This window comes from Hyla sarda, chromosome 5 (assembly GCF_029499605.1).
Source record: "Hyla sarda isolate aHylSar1 chromosome 5, aHylSar1.hap1, whole genome shotgun sequence".
Taxonomy (NCBI): domain Eukaryota; kingdom Metazoa; phylum Chordata; class Amphibia; order Anura; family Hylidae; genus Hyla; species Hyla sarda.
This window is the reverse complement of record NC_079193.1, coordinates 282,837,286-282,858,846: the sequence shown is the minus strand read 5'-3', so window position 1 is coordinate 282,858,846 and position 21,561 is coordinate 282,837,286. Positions and strand designations below refer to the sequence as shown.

The following is a 21,561-nucleotide window of genomic DNA, read 5'->3' as shown; positions in this document are numbered from 1 at the left end:
CCGTTTTTCCGGGAACCTAAGAACATTTGTTTAGTTCTCTTACTGGACCCCAAATCTGCCCTAACTAGCCTATCCCATAGATCCGGGAGCCTTTTATTGCAAATCAGGGGAGCAGTCTGAAATTCTGCAATATCGGGGTATGCATTACTTAAGATTGACCAATTCCCTCGGATTATATTGTCAATTAAGTTCATCTGGGGATGAAAGGTCCTGACAAACGGTATTCAGTCACATTTTTTGGATATGTCTCGGCGTCTATCCTGGGGGATAGCATTGATAATCCTCTCCGGATATCCCCTGGCTTAAAATTTCTCCACTAACTCGGTAGTACGTTTTTCTCTCAAAGAGGGGTCGGTGACAATTCTCTGTACCCTCTTCTTATGGGAGAAAGGGATAGATTTTTTAATAGAGGCTGGGTGAGCACTATGGAAATAAAGCAAACTGTTCTTATCAGTTGGTTTTTGATAGACGTCCGTGTCAAAACCACCCTTATCATTCTTTATCAGGAGTGTGTCAAGAAAACTAACCTGCCTGTCATCTACCGTCATCGTAAATTTTAGTTCATTCCAGATGTTATTCAGATGTTGGAAAAATTCCTCCAAGGACGAACGTGGCCCCTCCCATATGCAAATGATGTCATCAATGAATTGAAGCCATATTTTGGCATGTCGCAAGAATAAATAATTGTTGTATACAAACTGTTCTTTGAACCAAGGCATATAGGCATTCGCATATGGGGGGGCCACGTTCGCCCCCATCGCGAGGACGTGAAATAATATAAGTATTTGGTTAATTTTTTTATCTATGTATTTCTATGTAGCAACAGCTTTTTTGTTCATGTTTGTAGTCATGGTGACTAATGAATTGTAATTAGCCTCCATGTGTTATATACTGGTCATGTGATGCTTTTGCTTTGTGCAGTTGAGAAAGGCTTTTGTGCCGTAACGCGTTGTGCTCTATGTGATATTGCAATTATAATCTAAAAAAGAAAGAAAGAAAGATTCATTTGAGTGCCTTGACTCCTGCATGGTTGCCTACACCGCCTGTCATACATCAAACGGCTGATTTCTCTGGGGCCGGAATTCCGGTACCTCACTACTGTGCAAGGTGCCAATGGGATGAATCGTTGTCTGCTATGGACCCATACCAGTAAGCAAGACAGTGGTCTGCGTGGTTGCCTACACCGCCTGTCATACATCAAACCGCTGATGTATCTGCAGCTGGAGTCCCGGTACCTCACTATTGTGCGAGGTACCAATGAAAAGACTCGTTGTCTTCTATGGACCCACACCACTAAGTCAGACAGTGGTCTGCATCTTTTCCTATACCACCTGTCACACATCACATGGCTGGTATATCTGTGACTGGACTTCTGGTACCTCACTACTGTGCGAAGTGCCCGGAATGACACTCTGTCCACTATGGCTCCATAGCAGTAAGCCAGACAGCGGTCTGCATTGGTTTCTACACTTCGTGTCACATCTCACAGCTGTTGTATCTGCGGCTGGAGTTCTGATACCTCACTGCTGTTCGCTAAGCCCGATGGATTGACTCGCTGTCCACTATCAATCCATATTAGTAAGTCAGACAGTTATCTGCATTTTTTCTTCTGCCGCCTGTCAGATGGCCCAAGGCTGCTGTATTTGCGGCTAGAGTTCCAGTACCCCACTGCTGTGCGCGGTATATGCAGAACTGACCCAGCATGTCCCGCGGACACTATAGGGGATCTCAGGGATGCATTCCACGGCTCCTCTGCCTCCCTCTATTCCCCAGGGGGCGGGGTTTCTAGGCCTCCCCGCCCTCCCACCTATGACAAAGGGGCTCGGTTATTGCCTGTTTGGTTGTTCCCTTTTCGCCAGACGCCTGGGGGTGTTCATGTTCAGCCAGACTGTTGTCTGCACTGTTTCCACCGCCATCGGTCTCTGACCTCTAGGCTGCCATGGACATAGCCAGGTTTCTTGTACCTCACTGCTGGGTGAGGGATCTGAAGTAGGGTCCCTACAGGTACACAGGATTGATACCAGTCGGACAATCCTTCGCCTCGTTGGATGGGCCGCACTCAAGTACCCTACTTTCTGTGAGAGGTTGAATATAGTGACCCTGGGTGCTCAGGTGTCCTATTCCTGCCGACCAGACGGTTTTCCGGATGGCTTACTTCGTCGGATCTACTACCATACACTTTCACCCCGTGGACGGTAGTTCAGGTTACCCACTACCATGGTGTAGTTTCGAGTGAGTCTCCCCATGTTACTCCATGGGCCTTATACATTGCACCACATACTGGTTTACAGGGTAACCTACTTGGTCAGGTCCCTCTCTGCTGCCTGCTACTCTGTCTACAGGCTGCTATCTTACTCCACTGTGTTTTTCCATATGCGGGACTTGGCGTGGCCACGGTCCCTTTGCCACATAGCCAGACTGTGTCTTCATGGTGTTCTAATCCACCTGGTCACCACCCCCATTTCTGCTGATGCTGCGGCTGCAGTTCAGTGTTTCTCTTTCCAGGTGCATTTCAGCAGTGTGTGTACCTGTGGATTCTTGGGACTTTTTTTTACCTGTAAGTCACACTGTGTCTGCATTTTTCCTGCTCCACATTCATTCTTCATCTCCTGAGTCTGCATCTGCAGCCTTGGTGTCTGGCACCATTAGGAGAGGGGGTGTGGGCTTTTTTTCTGCAGGGACATTCTCAGCAACAGCAGCATCACTCAATCAATAATCCTCCCTTTCTGCTGGTCCCTTGGATGTCTATGATTTCTTTTGTGTCTGCAGCCTTAGTACCCTGCTATTGTGGGTTACCCATGTCTGTGTTCTTACATATGCTAGGACCGCTCTGTAGGTGTAAAGCCCTCCTTTCCTTTTGTTTGGTGGGGTGAGCCTCGGAGCTTCCGATGATTTTGTTTCCGCAGTTCTATGGCGGTTGAGCATTTCTGTTCTGACATGGGGTCTGCTGGGGCGACAGTCAGTTCAGCCCCTCCCTATGCCTCCAGGTGTGTTTTCCAGGGTTTTCTGTCCGGGGTGGCTCAGGCACCTGCTCGTCACTGTCTGTAATGGCTCTCAACACATCTTGTAGTTTTTGCCCAGCTCCAGTGTACAGAATTCCGATCCCTCTTGGGACATAAGGTGGTTCTTCTGGGCAGCGTTGGTTGCCGCTGGGGCCTGGGGGCTCCGTCCACCCAGTGCTTGGCCCATGGCTGTGGGGCAGCATTTCCCTGCTCCTACTGTGCCTTTGCAGGCTTTGCCAATCCCCTTTCTACAGGGGTCACCGGGATCAGGGTGCATGGCATGGGTCTGTGCTTGAGTTTTCGTCTCGACCACCCTTGTTTTCCCTCCTCTGGAGGGAGTATTTTGTTGATTTTTTTTTTTCTACCGCCAAGATGATGCCATCTCACTGTTCCCACTAGAACTCTGTCCTAGGATGCTGTGGCGTGCCTTCTTTTCAGGCGGCTCTTCCGATTCCTTGGGCCTTAGGGATGTTTCAGGTCTTGGACATGTGTAGTGATCCGGCCAAGACTCCTCCGCGTCCCATTAGTCGGGGCGGTCTTTCTGTTCTGCACTCCTTCACTTCTTCATGGAAGTTTGTTGCCCAGAGAGTTTTCGCAGACGTCTGTTTTCCGTACTCTTCAGAGGTTCGTCTTCCAGGTGACTCTACGTCTCCAGTTTACTTGTCGGTCTCTCCGGTATCCAAGATGCCCACCTTTTCAGAATGTTTGCCACTCCTTCTCCCTTCAAGGTCCATGTCCTCCCGAGTTGGAGGGCATTAAGGTTATCCGCATTACACCAGTATGGCTATTGTCGCCTTCTGGGTGCTCATGTCGGGCCCTTGGGATAGGGGTTTTTGGGTCTGCAGATGTTCAGGTCTTTGCTCTCATGCACCAGACCTCTCCGGAGCAAAATAAAAATTTTCTTTTTTTCCTGTGGTTTCTTGTCTCTCTATATGACCCGAGTGTCTTTGATCTCTACAGAGGAAGGCCCTTTCATCCTAGTCTATCTCCTTGGATGGGTGATTTTCCGGGAGCTCAATTTCTGGACCTAGTGTGTCTCCAACCTGGGGGCTCGTCCGCAGGCATTGTGAGCACGTGGAGAGTTCAGTCTTGGGACTGATTCCTTTTCTCTGGTGGTTGTTTTTCCCACCCTAGGGGACTGCTTTGGTACGTCCCATCTGTAAGGTGTCCCACATTGATGAGCAACCGGGAAAAGGAGATTTTTTTTGTACTCACCGTAAAATCTTTCTCGTAGCCGTCATTTTGAGGGGCACGTTGCAATTAGTAAGTCCCCAGGTTGCCAGAACAGCAAAAATCCCCCCACATGGCATAGTATTTTGGAAACTACACCCCTCAAAGAACGTAACAAGGGGTATAGTGAACTTTAACATCTCACAGTTGTTTGACGACTTTGCGTTGAAGTTGGACGTGAAAATGGAAAATTTGATTTTTAACAATAAAATGATGGTGTAACTTTGTAGAGGTATATGTAGTGTTTTACCCTTTATTTTGTGTAGTGTAGTGTTTTTAGGGTACATTCAGACTGCTGGGGGATTACAGCGAGTTTCCCGCTTTGAGTTTGAGCTGCAGTGGAAAACACTGAGTGGTTGCAAAACACTGAGTTAGGTTGGGAAACATTGTCTGTTTCCTAACTGTGTTTCCCAACCAGTGTTCCTCCAGCTGTTGTAAAACTGTAACTCCCAGCATGCATGGTCTGTCAGTACATGCTGGGAGTTATAGTTTTGCAACAGCTGAAGGCACACTGGTTGGGAAACACGGAGTTTGGAAACAGACAATGTTTCCCAACCAGTGTGCCTACAGTTGTTAAAAACTACAGCTCCCAGCATGCCCAGACTGCCGACAGGCATGCTGGGAGTTGTAGTTTTGCAACATCTGGAAGAGCACTGTTTGGAGACCACTATACAGTGGTGCCCAAACGGTAGCGCTCCGAATGTTGCAAAACTACAACTCCAAGCATGCCCAGACTGCCCAGACATGCTGGGAGTTGTAGTTCTGTAACATCTGTCCCTTCAGATGTTGCAGTGCTTCAACTCCCAGCATGCCTGGACAATCTCAGCATGCTGGGAGTTGTAGTTTTGCAACATCTGGAGGTCTATAGCTTAGAGACCACTGTGTAGTTGTCTCCAAATTGTGCTCTTCCAGATGTTGCAAAACTACAATCCCTGCATGCCGAGACTGTCCAGGCATGCTGGGAGTTGTAGCTCTGCAACATCTGAAGGGACAGATGTTACAGAAGAACAACTCACAGCAAGCCTGGGCAGTGTGGGCCTGCTGAGAGTTGTAGTTTTGCAACATCTGGAGGGCTACCGTTTGGGCACCACTGTCTAGTGGTCTGCAAACTGTGGCCCTACAGATGGTTGCAAAACTACAACTCCCAGCATGCCCAGACAGCCTTTGGCTGTCTGGGCATGCTGGGAGTTGCAGTTTGGCAACCCCTAGAAGGCAGCAGTAAAGATCGCTTTACTGCTACTCTCATTGCTGCTCCGCGCCGTCGCCTCCCTACCTCCACCGCTGATGCCACTGATGTTCGCTGGTCCCCGGTACAAGTCCCCAGGTACCGGCCGCGATCTTCTCTCCCCTCCGCTCTGCCCGACATCCAGGGGCGGGCAAAGCGAGGGATTTCCATGGCAACCCCCCACCTTCAACTGCCATTGGTCAGTAATGGCAGGGGATAGAAGGGGGTGGCATCACCGCCACCTCGCTCCTATCCCTTAGAATGATCGGGCCTGTCACCGGAGGAAGCACGGTGGTCCGTGCGAAACGGAGTCTGTTGCCAGTTTGTCCCCCCACTACACGTCCTGACCCCCCCAAGTTTGTGAGTATTTGTCTATGCATTGCTGACGCAAATAAAGAAGAAGAGAATCTTGGTGAGTCTGCCGGTCTGATCTTTTGTCTTTTCCATTATATCAACTACACTTTAATTTAGTCTTGGATATCTTACAGGGTTCTCCGATCTCCCTGCGAGATGCCCCCCTTAATTTCCTTTCCTGGAAGGTGACCTTTATGGTTGTCATCAGTTCCCTGTTCCTCATTCTCCATCAGTACAAAGTGGTTCTTCTTCCGATACCGTTATTCCTCTCTTAGGTTGTGTCTTCCTTCCATCTCAACGAGGACATCGTTCTGCCTTCCTTCTGTCCTAGGATACGAAGAAACAGGAAAAAAAGTGTACACCTTTGGATGCTGGCGCTGCTCAATGGAATAATTTTCTGTCGACACGTTCAGATGAAGTATCAAGAATTTATTGATACATGCGAACAAAATGTGAGGAGTATGCTGTCTGGGGGGGGGGGGGGGGTAACAGCGTATGGACTTAATACCCTTGAAAATGGTGCCAAGAAAGGGGTCAGGGGGCATATTGGTAAAGAGGTTACATAGCTCTTTTTCTTTGTATTATGTTTACATACTGACCAATGTATACACCTATACATTGGTCAGTATGTAAACATAATACAAAGAAAAAGAGGAATAATGGGTTGTTTTATACTACTGTATGTGGCAATAGTGGTCACCAAAACGAGGCTTGGTTTTGGTTGAAAGTGAGGCTCAGGTGTGTATGCAGGTAAATGCTCCAGGGTCCTTGTTTTATAAGGACCGCCTTACAGTTCCCTGCAAGAGCGACCAATCGCGGTCCCGGAGTGTAGCGACGTCACTGTTCTTTTTCCCCATAGAGAGGCATTAGGTGTCTGCTGGACCAATCTTGTATATGTCTAGCCAATCACATTCGTGCCGATGGGGAGAGGCTGACGGCGGCAATTATGATATGCTTGGACTTATGTAGTCTCAGCAAATGGGAGTCAGAGTCTGTCTCATGATTTGATTGGCCTAAATGACAGCCAATAAGTGCGGCGTATACTGTACTGAGTGTAAGTAAGAGGCGGCATATGGTGATACAGATTGATGCCATATCCACCAATAGTGTTGGGGGGGTGTCATCCGATGCGATTGGCTGTAGGATATTTTTGCACAGCCAGATGAGCATCTGCCGCTCCACGTTATGCTTATGGGGGTTTACATGAAGATGGTAATGTATGGTTCGCGCAGGATGATAATATGAAAACTGACAGATGATATTGTTCTAACCAATCGGCTGTGATGAGTGGTGATTTGCTGGAACAAAGGTTTTTAGGTCAATTGTAGCAGTGCCTACCAAGTATTATTTTGTATGTGAGTAGAAGGGACCGATCTTCTGGTGCTGAGAACAGGTGCTTAATGTATTCCGGTGGGATGGTTGAGAGCATATTTGTGGTAAGTGTCACACATTTAGGTGGTGTGTTCCAAATATTCATTAAGACCTTGAGGTGTTAAGGTTTTTAGTTTGAATATCCACCTAAATGTGTGACACTTACCACAAATATGTCAGTTTTCATATTATCATCCTGCGCGAACCATACATTACCACCATCATGTAAACCCCCATAAGCATAACATGAAGCGGTAGGCGCTCATCTGGCTATGCAAAAAAAATTCCTACAGCCAATCGCATCGGATGACACACTTACAACACTATTGGTGGATACGGCATCAATCTGTATCACCATATGCCGCCTCTTACTTACACTCAGAACATTATACGCCGCACTTATTGGCTGTCTTTTCAGTCAATCAAATCATGAGACAGACTCTGGTTCCCATTTGCTGAGACTACATTAGTCCAAACATATAATTGCCGCCGTCAGCCCAAGAACAAGAATCTTGTAATTTTCGCCGTCAGCCTCTCCCCATCGGCACGAATTTGATTGGCTAGACATACAAGATTGGTCCAGCAGACACCTAATGCCTCTCTATGGGTAAGAAAAGAACAGTGACGTCACTACACTCCGGGACCGCGATTGTTCGCTCTTGCAGGGAACTGTAAGGAGGTCCTTATAAGGACCCTGGAGCATTTACCTGCATACACACCTGAGCCTCACTTTCAACCAAAACCAAGCCTCATTTTGGTGACCACTACTGCCACATACAGTAGTATAAAACAACCCATTATTCCTCTTTTTCTTTGTATTATATTTACATACTGACCAATGTATATGTGTATAGTAATTATCACAATGTCTGTCATACCTCCGCAATTTGAAATGCGCTATGTAACCTCTTTACCAATATGCCCCCTGACCCCGGTCTTGGCCCCATTTTCAAGGGTATTAAGTCAGTACCCTTACTGTTACCCCCCAGACAGCATACTCCTCACAATTGAAAAAGGGAGGGCTCGCTCCCCGAAACACGTCTTGTTTCCCTGTCCTTTTGTTCGCATGTATCAATAAATTTGTGATACTTCATCTGAACATGTCGACAGAAAATTATTCCATTGAGTAGAGCCAGCATCCAAAGGTGTACACTTTTTTTCCTGTTTCTTCGTATCCTGTATCATTGCCGACGGACCCTGCCAGGACATCGGCCAGAACACCAGCAGGCTGCAGCTCTGGAATTTCGCAAAAAACACCCCGCGAGGAAGGGGTTACATGCATGATACCAAGTATCGCTCCAGGTGAGCACATTACTTATCATTACTTCTACATAAGACCACCCATCGGAATTACACGAGGCGCTGCCCTCCATCTCTCTCCCCTTCTTTTTTTTTCTCCTATACCTACACATTCCTTCTGTCCTAGTCCTTCTCATCTCCTGGTGCGTTCCCTCCACAGATTGGGCGTTGTGCCCGCTATTAGCATGTACTCTCCATTACTACTTCCTTCCGCCGCTCCGACTCACTCTTTGTCATTCCGTATGCTACACACAAGGGTCTCCTGGCCTCCAGGAGACTATAATGCATAGTGTAGTGAATGGTTTTCCGTTCACAAATTCTCACTTCGAAATTTGTGAAGTGGAAAATCAGGATGAAAAATCCGCTAGAAAATTTCCACCTGAAGAAAGGGGTTGCTCTTTCTTCAGGCGGAAATCCTAGCGGAACACATAGCAGTCTATAGGAGACTGCAGTGTCCGCGCGGTCCTAGTGCCGACTAATTCAGTCTGCGCAGGCGGAACTCGGAATCTCCGGGCGGAAATTTTCTGCCCAGAGATTCCGTAGTCTGAACCTAGCCTTACTGCTGCAAGAGTAAGACCCCTCCTTTTCGGGTCATAGCTCACTCCACTTGTTCTGGGGCTTCCTGGGCGGTTCGTAACCAGGCCTCACTCCTTCAGGTGTGCAAAGCCGGTACCTGGTCATCTTTACACACCTTTTCTTGCTTCTGCAGGGTGCATACATTTGCATCGACAGATGCAACTATCTGCCACAAGGTTTTGCTGGCGGCGGCGGTGGTTCCGTTTTCCATCTGACCTTACATTTCTGTCTTGTTTATCCGGGCCCAGGAACTGCTTTAGGACTTCCCATGGTATCATGTGTCTCCCAATGAAACGACCGAGAAATGTAGATTTTTTTAACTCACCGTAAAATCCCTTTCTGGTAGCCTTCATTGGGGAACACAGCTTTCACCCCATTTGTGTTACCGTGGCAGGTTTTTTTTTTTTAGTTGTCTGTTGGCAGGGTACTTTTTTTTATTTTTTATTGGATGGGTCCTTTCGGCCGTGCTTATTATTGGCTTCTCTTACTGCTTTGAGACTCAACTGATTAGCTCTTTGTCAGTGGGTCAGGATATCTTGCCAGGAAAGAGACAATTTTTTTTTTCACTTAGTGTCAGCCTCATCTGCAGCAGCAGAGTCCCATTGATTTAAGTGGGATTCTGCTGCCCTGTTCACATAGCAGAATTTCCACGCCGGAAACATTTGTTGTGGAAATTCAAATTCCGGTGTCTGCAGAAAGAATAGACATGTCTATTTTTTCTGCGAACTCCGCACGGACGGCGCGTTTCCGAGCAGTCCTAATGCATGCGTGTTCTGCTGGCACTCCACTGTTGGGGGAATGTCCGCACAGAAATGTCAGCATAGCCTAAATGTATATGCTTTACTTATTGCTAGGTATGCTACCCTTCTAGCAGGCTTGCTGATGCTATGACCTTGTTTCTCGATGTTGCTACCTATGTTACAGTTTTGACCATATGACACATCAGACTTGTTTGTGCTCTTGAGTTTTTTTGTGTTCTGTTTTAGATTTTGCTTTGAAATGTTTGAGCAAATGCTGCTTTCGTACACTTCCTTGTTTTTAGCTTTTTTTGAACATTATCTATATTTGTACAAAACTCTTTAAAGAGAATCTGACAAGCTAGTTCACCGGCACTAAACCCAGAATACTGGGTTTTAGTGTGGATGAACAGCTGTAAAATTACCGTTTACGAACTAAAATATGTTGGTTAGATGCTGTGTTCTTCTTAATAGTTTTATTTCTAATGCACCCCAGTGCGCATTGGAGGTGGGGAGTCTGCTGACCAGTTTCCCCTCTCTCCTCCATATTCCCCGTTGGTCCCGCCCCCTGCATTCATATGCCAATAAAGGCCATGGTCGAGCGCACGCAGAGCAATGTTTGCAGCCTTCAATAGCATATGTATAAAGGGCCATATCCGACTGGGAAATATGATGGAGACACAGGAGTTTGGCCAGCCGTTTCACCGTCTCAAATGCCGGCTGGGGCGCATTAGGAATAAAGCTATTTACAAGAATAACGCAGCATCTAACCACCAGATTTTAGTGAGTGACCCCTGATTTTACCCAGTATACTGGGTTTAGTGTGGGTGAACTAGCTGTCAGTTTCTCTTTATTTAAAATACAGTTAAAAAAAATGTCAGGTACACTTTAAATCCTATTATTTTGTAATAGTGTGTTTATACAGAAAATTGATTATCCAATCATCTCGCAGAGGTATGATGAAGATGCTTCTGAATTTGCAGTGCATATTATCTAGATTTCGTTCTATATTTTCTATTTTAGGTAACAAGACAGTTATATGAACCTCTAGTTATGGGCATCATTCACTGGTTCACGAATACCCAGACATTTGAAAGTCCTGACACTGTGGCATTGCTTGATGCTATTCTGGTATGTTTTCGTGGGACGTTTTTAAGGTCCATTTTGTTAGCATCTTTACTCTCCACGTATGTATCTGTGTAGATTTTTATTGTGTGTTGCTTGGGGAAAAAAAAAGACAACCATCAATTTGATGCTGAACATATGCAGTCAAGCTTTACTCAAGTTTAGGAAGTCTGCTTAATTTTTTGTGCACTTTTTTTTGCTTGTCAACAAATAAATATATAATTGTTTGTCGTTTCCTCCAAGGATGGAATTGTGGATCCTAGTAATAGTACATTGCGAGACTTTTCAGGGCAGTGTATTCAAGAATTCTTGAAATGGTCAATAAAGCAGACAACACCAAGACAACAAGAACAAAGCCCTGTAAACACACAATCACTGTTCAAAAGACTCTACAGCCTTGCTCTACATCCCAGTGCCTTTAAAAGGTTGGGAGCGGCTCTTGCTTTTAATAATGTTTACAGAGAATTTAGGTGAGCAATTTGTCCACTGCTGGATTTGTGACTGTTGTACGATTTTAATAAAAATATTTGTAAACTGTGAAAATTTTTATCTCTGGATGTTATTCTCAATTTTTCTAAGTTTATTCAATTTTATCTTTAGAGAAGAGGAGGCTCTTGTGGAACAGTTTGTGTTTGAGATTCTGGTGGTGTACATGCAGAGCTTGGCTTTATCACATGGAGATGAAAAATCGCTAGGTCAGAGTCACTTTCTAATTAAGATAATTTTTTCTCTTCTCTTTTGGTTTCTTATACAATATTTTAGGCATCAAGTCTCCTTTCTCTACTACCATTATGTTTGATGTTTTGAGCTACAGATATGAGCATTGTTGACCGTGCAGATTTCTTATTTTTCCTGACCCTTTGGCCCTGATTTTCTATTGTGTTCTCGGCTGCTTTTAATCGGGTTGTGCGCCACAATTGTGTTTCTTTAGAATTTGCAACAAAAAATAAAACAGCTTGTCTTCTACACCACAATCACTGAGAACCCCAGAACTGGTGTGGCTTCATGATTGCAGACCAACACAACCATTTTTAGGCTAGGTTTCCACTTGTTTTTTTTTTGTACACCTAAAAAAACGCCAGAAAAACCGCCACAGGTTTTTCCTGAGTTTTGGCAGTTTTTCTGGCGTTTTTTCTGGCGTTTTTACCTGGTGTGTGGAAACAGCCAAATTTGTCCCCTGTTGCAGTTTTCTCACTGCCTTCTGGGTACCACTCTGTGGGTCGGATGCTGAGCGCCCGGTCCACAGAGTGTAAGGAGATGAGGGGTGATGTACAACATCACTACTCACTTCCCCGGCAGTATAGTATACAGGGGGGCATAGTGTACCCATGTATACTGTACAGGAGTCGGGAATCCCGTCACCAGACTGACAGGACTCCCTGCTCCTATAGCCCCTTTGGGCGGTATACAGAATATACAGCTATCTATAGATAGCTGTATATAGTGTATACAGAACAGGAGGTTCACTTACCTCCCTCGTTTCTGTCACCGCCACTCTTTGTAGCTCCGCCCCTAGTGATGACATCATTAGGGGCGGAGCTACAGACATATTCAGGCTAGTCTGAAGCTCTGTTCACATTGTCCGTTTTGGATAATGGGAACAGACCCTTCTGCCAGTGTCTACCCAGACAGGGAGACTCCATCTGTTGCTAAACTACAACTCCCAGCATGCCCAGACAGCCAAAGGCTGTCTGGGCATGCTGGGAGTTGTAGTTTTGCACCAATTGGAGGCTCACTGTTTAGGTAGACATTGCATTATGGGCGCTCTCCCCTGCAGAGAGTGCAAAAAATGTCCTAACCTATTTTTTTGTGTGTTTTTTTTTTTCTTCTCGTTTCAGATCCGTGTATGCAGAGGATTACGACGGATTCGATGGATTACGACGGATGAACTTTATTTTTTTAATTTTAATAAAAGGGTTAACAAGGGCTGTGGGGGAGTGTTTTTTAAAATAAAATATTTTTTCCAATGTGTTGTGTCTTTTTTTAATTGAATATTCAGGCTTAGTTATGGAGGCTGTCTAATAGACGGAATCCATGACAAAGCCTGGGCTTAGTGTTAGCCCCAAAAACAGCTGGCGCTAACCCCCAATTATTACCCTGGTACCCACCGCCACAGGGGTGCCGGGAAGAGCCGGTACCAACAGGCCCGGAGCGTCAAAAATGGCGCTCCTGGGCCTAGGCGGTAACAGGCTGGCGTTATTTAGGCTGGGGAGGGCCAGTAACAATGGTCCTCGCCCACCCTGGTAACGCCAGGCTATTGCTGCTTGGTTGGTATCGTGCTGATACTGAATATACAGGGAACCCTATGCGTTTTTTTTTTTCATAAATAAAAAAAAAAAAACAACAAAAAAAAACGCATAGGGTTCCCCCTATTTTCAGTATCAGCCAGATACCAACCAAGCAGCAACAGCCTGACGTTACCAGGGTGGGCGAGGACCATTGTTACTGGCCCTCCTCAGCCTAAATAACGCCAGCCTGTTACCGCCTAGGCCCAGGAGCGCCACTTTTGACGCTCCGGGCCTGTTGGTACCGGCTCTTCCCGGCACCCCTGTGGCGTTGGGTACCGGGGTAATAATGGGGGTTAGCGCTAGCTGTTTTTGGGGCTAGCGCTAAGCCCTGACTTTAGTAATGGATTCTGTCTATTAGACAGCCTCCATTACTAAGCCTGAATATTCAATAAAAAAGAAAACACAACACATTGGAAAAATTATTTTATTTTAAAAAACACTCCCCCACAGCCCTCGTTAACCATTTTATTAAAATATAAAAAAAATCCTGTTCATCCGTCGTAATCCATCGAATCCGTCGTAATCCTCTGCATACACGGATCTGAAACGAGAAGAAAGAAAAAAACACAAAAAAAATAGGTTAGGACATTTTTTGTGCTCTCTGCGGGTGAGAGCGCCCATAATGCAATGTCTACCTAAACAGTGAGCCTCCAATTGGTGCAAAACTACAACTCCCAGCAGGGAGTTGCTGGGAGTTGTAGTTTAGCAACAGCTGGAGTCTCCCTGTCTGGGTAGACACTAGCAGAAGGGTCTGTTCCCATTATCCAATACGGACAATGTTAACAGAGCCTTATACCCTTGCCAGCCTGGATTGTGTCTGTAGCTCTGCCCCTAATGACGTCATCACTAGGGGGCGGAGCTACACGGACCCGCGGGGACTGGACGGAGGTAAGGGGACTTCTCCATCTTTTGTATACACTATATACAGCTATCTATAGCTGTATATAGTGTATACCGCCCAAAGGGTTAACCTACACTGTCCAGCAGTGTAAGTTAACTCTTTCCTTGCTGGGCTGGTGCATAGCGCACAGCTCAGCAAGAGGTTAAGTGAGCCAGCAATGTGTATACTGTATACACATTGCAGGCTCACTGTAAGTTCTTGCTTGGCAGTAGATATACGATGTATACCTACTGCTCAGGATCAGCTGATCTCCCGGCTCTGTAGCCTTGAGAACAGCTGATCATGACAGTCACTTTGATCGCAGCGGGTGTCAGGAGGAGTGACATCCGTTGGGATCTGTCCCTTACTGCAGGTACTAATACTCCCAACATGGAGTACACTCTGCTCCATGCTGGGAGCTGTAGTACCTGCATTAATAGACAGGTTGCAGCGAGTGTCACTCCTCCTGACACCCGTTGCGATCCTCCAGTATAATGTACAGATGTGGCCAGCCGCTCTTCTATGGTCCCCTGCACGGCCGTGTATATACACATATTCCTATTTCCCACAGAGTTGTGATTGGCTGGAACCATCTGACCAATCACAGCTCTGCGGGAAATATGAATATGTGTATATATACGTCAGTGCAGGGGACCATAGAAGAGCGGCCGCCGCATCTATACATTATACAGGAGGATCGCAACGGAACCCAGCGATCTTTCAATTAGTACAGGTAACTACTACTCCTATTATGGAACAGTGTGTCCCATGCTGGGAGTAGTAGTATTACCTAAAAAATGTAAAAAAAAAGTGAAACACACACACTACATTTTTATTATTGTCGGCTACATTTTTAGTGCCCTACCCGCGCACATAAATTGATCCCTGTTAAAAAATTAATAAAAATTTTGTTATAAAAAAGATATATTTCGTTAAATACAATTTTTTCCATCACTACTGTATCTTCTTTATTATTATTTTTTAATGGTACCCTACTAAATTTTAATAAAAAAAAGGTATCTCCAACACTTTTTTGGAGTCCAAAAGAGAATAAAAACCGCCTGAAAAAACGCCAAATTTAAAACCCACATGGCGTTTTTCTTGGCGTTTTTTCACTCCCATAAGACTTCTATGGGAGAAAAACGCCAAGATTTTCCCGAAAAAACGCCAAAGTCTCGACAAGAGGTCGTTTTTTAAAAACTGCCAAGGAGCCCAAAAACGCCAAAAGGATTAAAAAAAACGCTAAACTAAAAACCGCCAAGTGGATTTGGCATTTTGCAGTTTACTATTGACTTGCAGCTAACATCTGGCCGCAGCGTTTTTTCACAAAAAAAATGCCATGCGGCAGAATGGGCATTTTTATTGGCGTTTTTGTCAAAAAAAAAACAAGTGGAAACCTAGCCTTACTAATAAATTCACCTAAAATCATGTGAATATATGGGTGGAAAGCTTCACGAAGGAAAATAATTCGCTATGAACTGTTATGTATAGATACCTTAAGGAGGTCTGATCACAAACCTTTTTTATGGTGTGACAATCAGCCGCTAGCTTGTTCTAGAGTTAAGAATGGCTTTATCTCCATCTGACAGATTCCTGAATCTGTCAGATGGGTTTTCATAATTATGATACTGGACGTATGGGCGGGCTAATTGAGCTGGCCACACAAATAACTTGTTTCCCTGCAGTAAATGCTCCCTTTGCTTCCTTCTGACATAGTTGGGGGGAACTCGTGAGATACTTACCAGGTCAGAAGGAAGCTAGGGGAGAATGTACTGCAGGGAAGTGATCAGACCCCAAAAGGAATATATATACCAGTACATAGTGATTATTTAAAATGACCACAGGTCCTCTTTTATACCCTGTGGATTTTGCACCGCAGATTTTAGATATTTATTTAATTTATTAAATCCACAACATTAAGTAGGTAGCATAAAATTTGCACTGTGTAAACATACATTTACAGTAGAATTTATTGGTGTCTTGAAAATGCTATTTCCAAATAATTTGCTTTTATTGTTATTTACAGGCACCATTCAGCAGTGTAGTGATGCCATTGATCATCTAAAACGTATTATAATTCAGAAAGCCAACAGCCTAAACAAGTCATCAAAAAGACGCATACCAAGGTACTTGCTATGTAATGTCTGTGTTTGCCTTCCTTAACCCCTAAAGACCACATGTTTTTCATTTTTGCACTTTCGTATTTTCCTTCTCACCTTCTAAAAATCATAACTCTTTCAATTTTCCACCAACAGACCCATATGAGGGCTTGTTTTTTGCTCCACCAGTTGTACTTTGTAATTACATAAATCATTTCACCACAAAATTTATGGTAAAACAAAGAATCAGAAGCCCATTTTACTGTAAAAATGACACCTTATGTTTATTCTTGGTTTCTACGATTAAAATGAAACCCAACTTATAAAGGTTTTATTTAGCTTTACTTCTTTTAAAAAATAACAATTTGTACGAAAATGAGCATGTTTAAAAATGTCATCTTCTGACCCCTATAAAAAAAAAAATTTCGTATATGGGGCTATTTTTTTGCGCAATGGTCTTTAGTTTTTATTGGTACCATTTTAGTTTTGATGGGTCTTTTTGATTGCGTTTTATCCTTTTTTTTTTTTTTAAGGATATACAAAGTGATCAAAAATACGCAACTTTGGACTTTGGAATTATTTTTTACGTGTACGTCATTGACTGTGCGGTTTAATTAACATTCTATTTTCATAGTACAGACATTTGTTTACATATAATGTATTTTTTTATGGGAAAAGTTTTTTTTTTTAAACACAATTTTTTAGTCTGCATACGCTGAACAATGCTATGCCATAGCTTAGCATTGATCAATATTATTGGTTCTCGACTGCTCCAGCCTTCTGAGGCTGACTGGATCAGCGAAGTACAGATCAAAAGGCTAGGATAACAGTGAAGGGCCCTCCCGTACAGCCTGCTGTTCTAGCCGGGATGACTTTTCTCCCATTTTAGACGCCACAATCATCTTTGATCGCAGTGTCTAAAGGGTTAATACCAGACATCATCCTGATCTGTGTTGTCCGGCATTAGCAGCTGGTCCTGGTTGTTGGTAGCCACCGGGACCCACTGGGTATGAAGCACGCTCAGTCCTGAGCTCATTTCATATAACGTGAGTGAGCAATGGACGTAAATATACGTCCATTGTCCTTAAGGAGTTAAAGGGGTTGTCCAGTACCAGAAAATATTATGTTGTTTTTTATGGCCTTAAGCTGGTTATAATTAAAAATTAGGTTATACTTGGCTGCCTATTCTCCACTGCTGCCATCCCAAAAGTGCCCAATCCCTACTGTGCGGTGCTCTCTGCTTTTGTTTTAACATGTCTCAAAATCACTGCAGGTATGCTTCACAGTACAATTTTTTCTTTTTTTCTTTTTTCTTTGATTGTTACTATTCAGGAATACAGGTGAAACTGGAAAAATTTGAATATCGTGCAAAAGTTAAATTCTTTCAGTAATGCAGCTTAAAAGGTGAAACTAATATATGAGACTCATTACATGCAAACAAATATAGTTCAAGCTGTGATTTGTCATAATTGTGGCTTACAGCTCTTGAAAACCCAATGCCCCCCCAATTATAATGATTTGGGGAGCCATGTCATCTGCTGGTGTTGGTCACTGTGCTTTATTAAGTCCAGGGTCAAACTACCAGGAGATTTTGGAGCACTTCATGCTTCCTTTACTTTTAAGTTGCATTAATGAAATTCAAAGGACTTTTGCACAATATTAAAATTTTTCGAGTTTCACCTATATTTAGTTGACTTTACTTTTGTATCCAGTAAAAAAAATAATACATAAATAAATAAATAAAAAGTCCTAGGAGCTTTCCCAGCTCATAAGCTAAGCATACAGCTCAAATGAAGTGCGAACGTGTGACTTTGATCTACTTTGGCCTATAAATTCTGCATTTCTTTGTGTCCATTTTTTTTGTCTTCCTTCAGTGAATAAGTGATGGGTAATTAATATTACAGAACAGTTTTATTTTTAGTTTTGATTGTAGTTTAACCCCATGCTGCTCTTTTTTTGTGTGTGCTTTGGTTCACCTAAAATAATTTATTACATTGTGCCAGAGCCTCATGTTTCTGCTGCGTGTCATATGCAGATACTTAGTAAATAGATTGTGAAGAATTATTGGGCAATAATAAAGTCTAGCATGTATAATGTTTTTTTTTTCTGTTTTTTTATTTTTTATTAATTTAGAGGGTTTCCACGAAGTCAGACAATTTGTCTCTTGGATATTGTCCTTTGGCTTTTACAACAGTGTGGCGTCCCTCAGACTGATTGCAGACACAAGGCAATGGAGCTCTTTTTTGAATTTGTACCTTTGTTGCCTGGTAAATATATTTTGTGTATACATTATTTCATTTTCTTTGTTGACTGTACTGAGAAAATATGCAGTGCATTTATAGACTTGTAAACAAAATTTTATATATAAGCAAGTATGTAATTTTGATGTGTATTGTTCTGCATGTGTAGACTGTCTTCCTCTGGAACCAGAGTGAAAAGCTGGCCATACACATTAGATAAATGTTGACTGAACCCAGTCATTCTCAGGTGACAGATATTTTTGTTCTCAGGAATATACTGTAAATTTGGATAGTTTTACGGCCTTGAACTAAAATAAAATAATAAATAAATCAAGATTCCTCCCATAATTCTGCACTTAACCCCTTAAGGACCCATGACTTATGCGTACGTCATGGAGAATTCCAGCCCTTGCCGCGCGCCGGGCAGGGATCGGACCGGGATGCCTGCTGAAATCGTTCAGCAGGCATCCCGTGCAAACGCCTAGGGGGGTCATCAGACCCCCCCATGTCAGCGATGAATTCACACTTGCGATTTGCGCGATTCCGGGTCATTACGGGTCTATAGTGACCCGGTGATCCGGAATATAAGGGGGATCGCAGTTGTCTAAGACACCCAGGAACCCCTGAAGCGATAGGAGTGAGGTGGCACCCCTCCGAACCCTGCTATTGGTGGTCTAGACGAGGCCACCAATAGCAGATTGAGGGCGGGGGGAGGGTTTAACTTTAGTTTTCCCCGTCCTGCCCACCCACAATAGGCGGGGCAGGACGGGGAAACGACGGGGACCGGCGCCGAAGTCCACATACCCATCCGGGCGGGCGACTGAGATCGGCGGGCGGCGATGATGTGCGGCTGGATCTGACGGAAGCCGGTGAGTTGCCTAGCAACATCTGGTCTCTAACTGTAGCCCTCCAGATGTTGCAAAACTACAACTCCCAGCATGCCAAGACAGCTGTTTGGGCATGCTGGAATATGTAGTTTGGCAACAGCTGGAGGGCTACAGTTTGAGACCACTATATAGTGGCCCCTAAACTGTAGCCCTCCAGATCTTGCAAAGCTACAACTCCTAGCATGCCCAAACAACTGTTTGCTGTCTGGGCATACTGGGATTTGTAGTTTTGCAACAGTTGGAGGACCACAGTTTGGAGATCACTCTGCAGTGTTCTCTAAAACTGTAGCCCTCCAGATGTTGCAAAACTGCAAATCCCAGCATGCCCAAACAGCTGTCTCTGCATGCTGGGAGTTGTATTTGCGTACCTCCAGCTATTGCATAACTACATCTCCCAGCATGCCCTTCGGCGATCAGTACATGCTGGGAGTTGTAGTTTTGCAACAGCTGGAGGCAGACTGGTTGGAAAATACTGAGTTAGGTAACAGAACCTAACTGAAGGTTTTCCAACCAGTGTGTCTCCAGCTGTTGCAAAAGTACAACTCCCAGCATGCACTGTCTGTCAGTACATGCTGGGAGTTGTAGTTTTGAAACAGCTGGAGGTTTGCACCCCCATGTGAATGTACAGGGTACATTCACACGGGCAGGTTTACAGTAAGTTTCCTGCTTCAAGTTTGGGCTGCGGCAAATTTTTCACCGCAGCGCAAACTCCTAGCGGGAAACTCACCGTAACACGGCAGTGCGAATGTACCCTAAAAACACTACACTAACACATAATAAAGAGCAAAACACTACATATACACCCCCTTACACTGTCCCCCTCCAATAAAAATGAAAAACGTATTATACGGCAGTGTTTCCAAAACGGAGCCTCTGACTGTCCAGGCATGCTGGGAATTTAGCAACAGCTGGAGGCACCCTGTTTGGAAATCAATGGTGTAGAATACCCCTATGTCCACCCCCATGCAATTCCTAATTTAATCCTCAAATGCGCATGGCGCTCTCTCACTTCAGAACCCTGTCGTATTTCAAGGAAACAGTTTAGAGCCACATATGGGTTATTTCCGTACTCGGGAGTAATTGCACTACAAATTTTGGGGGGCTTTTTCTCCTTTTACCCCTTATGAAAAAGAAAAGTTGGGGGCTACACCAGCTTGTTAGTGTAAAAAAATTAAAAATATTACACTAACATGCTGGTGTTGCCCCATACTTTTTATTTTCACAAGTGTTAAAAAGAAAAAAGACCCCTAAAATTTGTAACGCAATTTCTCCTGAGTACAGAAATACCCCATATGTGGGCGTAAAATGCTCTGCGGGTGCAAAACAAGGCTCAGGAGTGAGAGTGCACTATGTACATTTGAGGCCTAAATTGGTGATTTGCACAGGGGTGGCTGATTTTACAGCGGTTCTGACATAAATGCAAAAAAATAAATACCCACATGTGATCCCATTTTGAAAACTACACCCCTCACATAATGTAATAAGGGGTGCAGTGAGCATTTACACCCCACAGGTGTCTGACAGATTTTAGGAACAGTGGTCCGTGAAAATAAAAACATTTATTTTTCATTTGCGCAGCCCACTGTTCCAAAGATCTGTCAAACGCCTGTGGGGTGTAAATACTCACTGCACCCCTTATTAAATTCTGTGAGGGTTGTAGTTCCCAAAATAGGGTCACATGTGGGGGGTCCACTGTTCTAGCACCACGGGGGGCTTTGTAAATGCACATGGCCCCTGACTTCCATTCCAAACAATTTTTTCCCCAAAAGCTCAATGGCTCTCCTTCTCTTCTGAGCATTGTAGTGCTCCAGCAGAGCACTTGAGGTCCACACATGGGGTATTTCCATACTCAGAAGAGATGGGATTTCAAATTTTGGGGGGCATTTTGTCCTATTACCCCTTGTAAAAGTTTAAAATTTGAGGGAAAATTTGCATTTTAGTGAAAAAAATAAAATAAATCTTTTTCACATCCAACTCTAACGAAAAGTCGTCAAACACCTGTGGGTGTTAAGGCTCACTGGACCCCTTGTTACGTGCCTTGAGGGGTGTAGTTTCCAAAATAGTATGCCATGTGTTTTTTTTTTTTTTTTTTTTTTGCTGTTCTGGCACCATAGGGGCTTCCTAAATGTGACATGCCCCCCAAAAACCATTTCAGAAAAACCATTTCAGTAAAAATTCAGTAACTGGGTCTACAAGAACATGCCAGTGTAAAAAATTAAGATTTTGAATTGTCTCCTTCAATTTGCTG

The 21,561-nt window shown here is 44.2% G+C and overlaps 1 protein-coding gene across 3 annotated transcripts in view; it reads left to right on the top strand.

Moving 5' to 3' along the window:
* Positions 1-21,561, top strand: part of PRKDC (protein kinase, DNA-activated, catalytic subunit) — a 631,631-nt gene that overhangs the window by 212,236 nt on the left and 397,834 nt on the right. For all 3 annotated transcript variants that reach the window (XM_056521838.1, XM_056521836.1, XM_056521839.1), the window contains 5 exons: positions 10,818-10,925; positions 11,163-11,389; positions 11,520-11,614; positions 16,114-16,213; positions 18,320-18,453. In XM_056521838.1, coding sequence (XP_056377813.1) covers positions 10,818-10,925; positions 11,163-11,389; positions 11,520-11,614; positions 16,114-16,213; positions 18,320-18,453 — 664 coding nt within the window. The remainder of the gene's footprint in view (positions 1-10,817; positions 10,926-11,162; positions 11,390-11,519; positions 11,615-16,113; positions 16,214-18,319; positions 18,454-21,561) is intronic.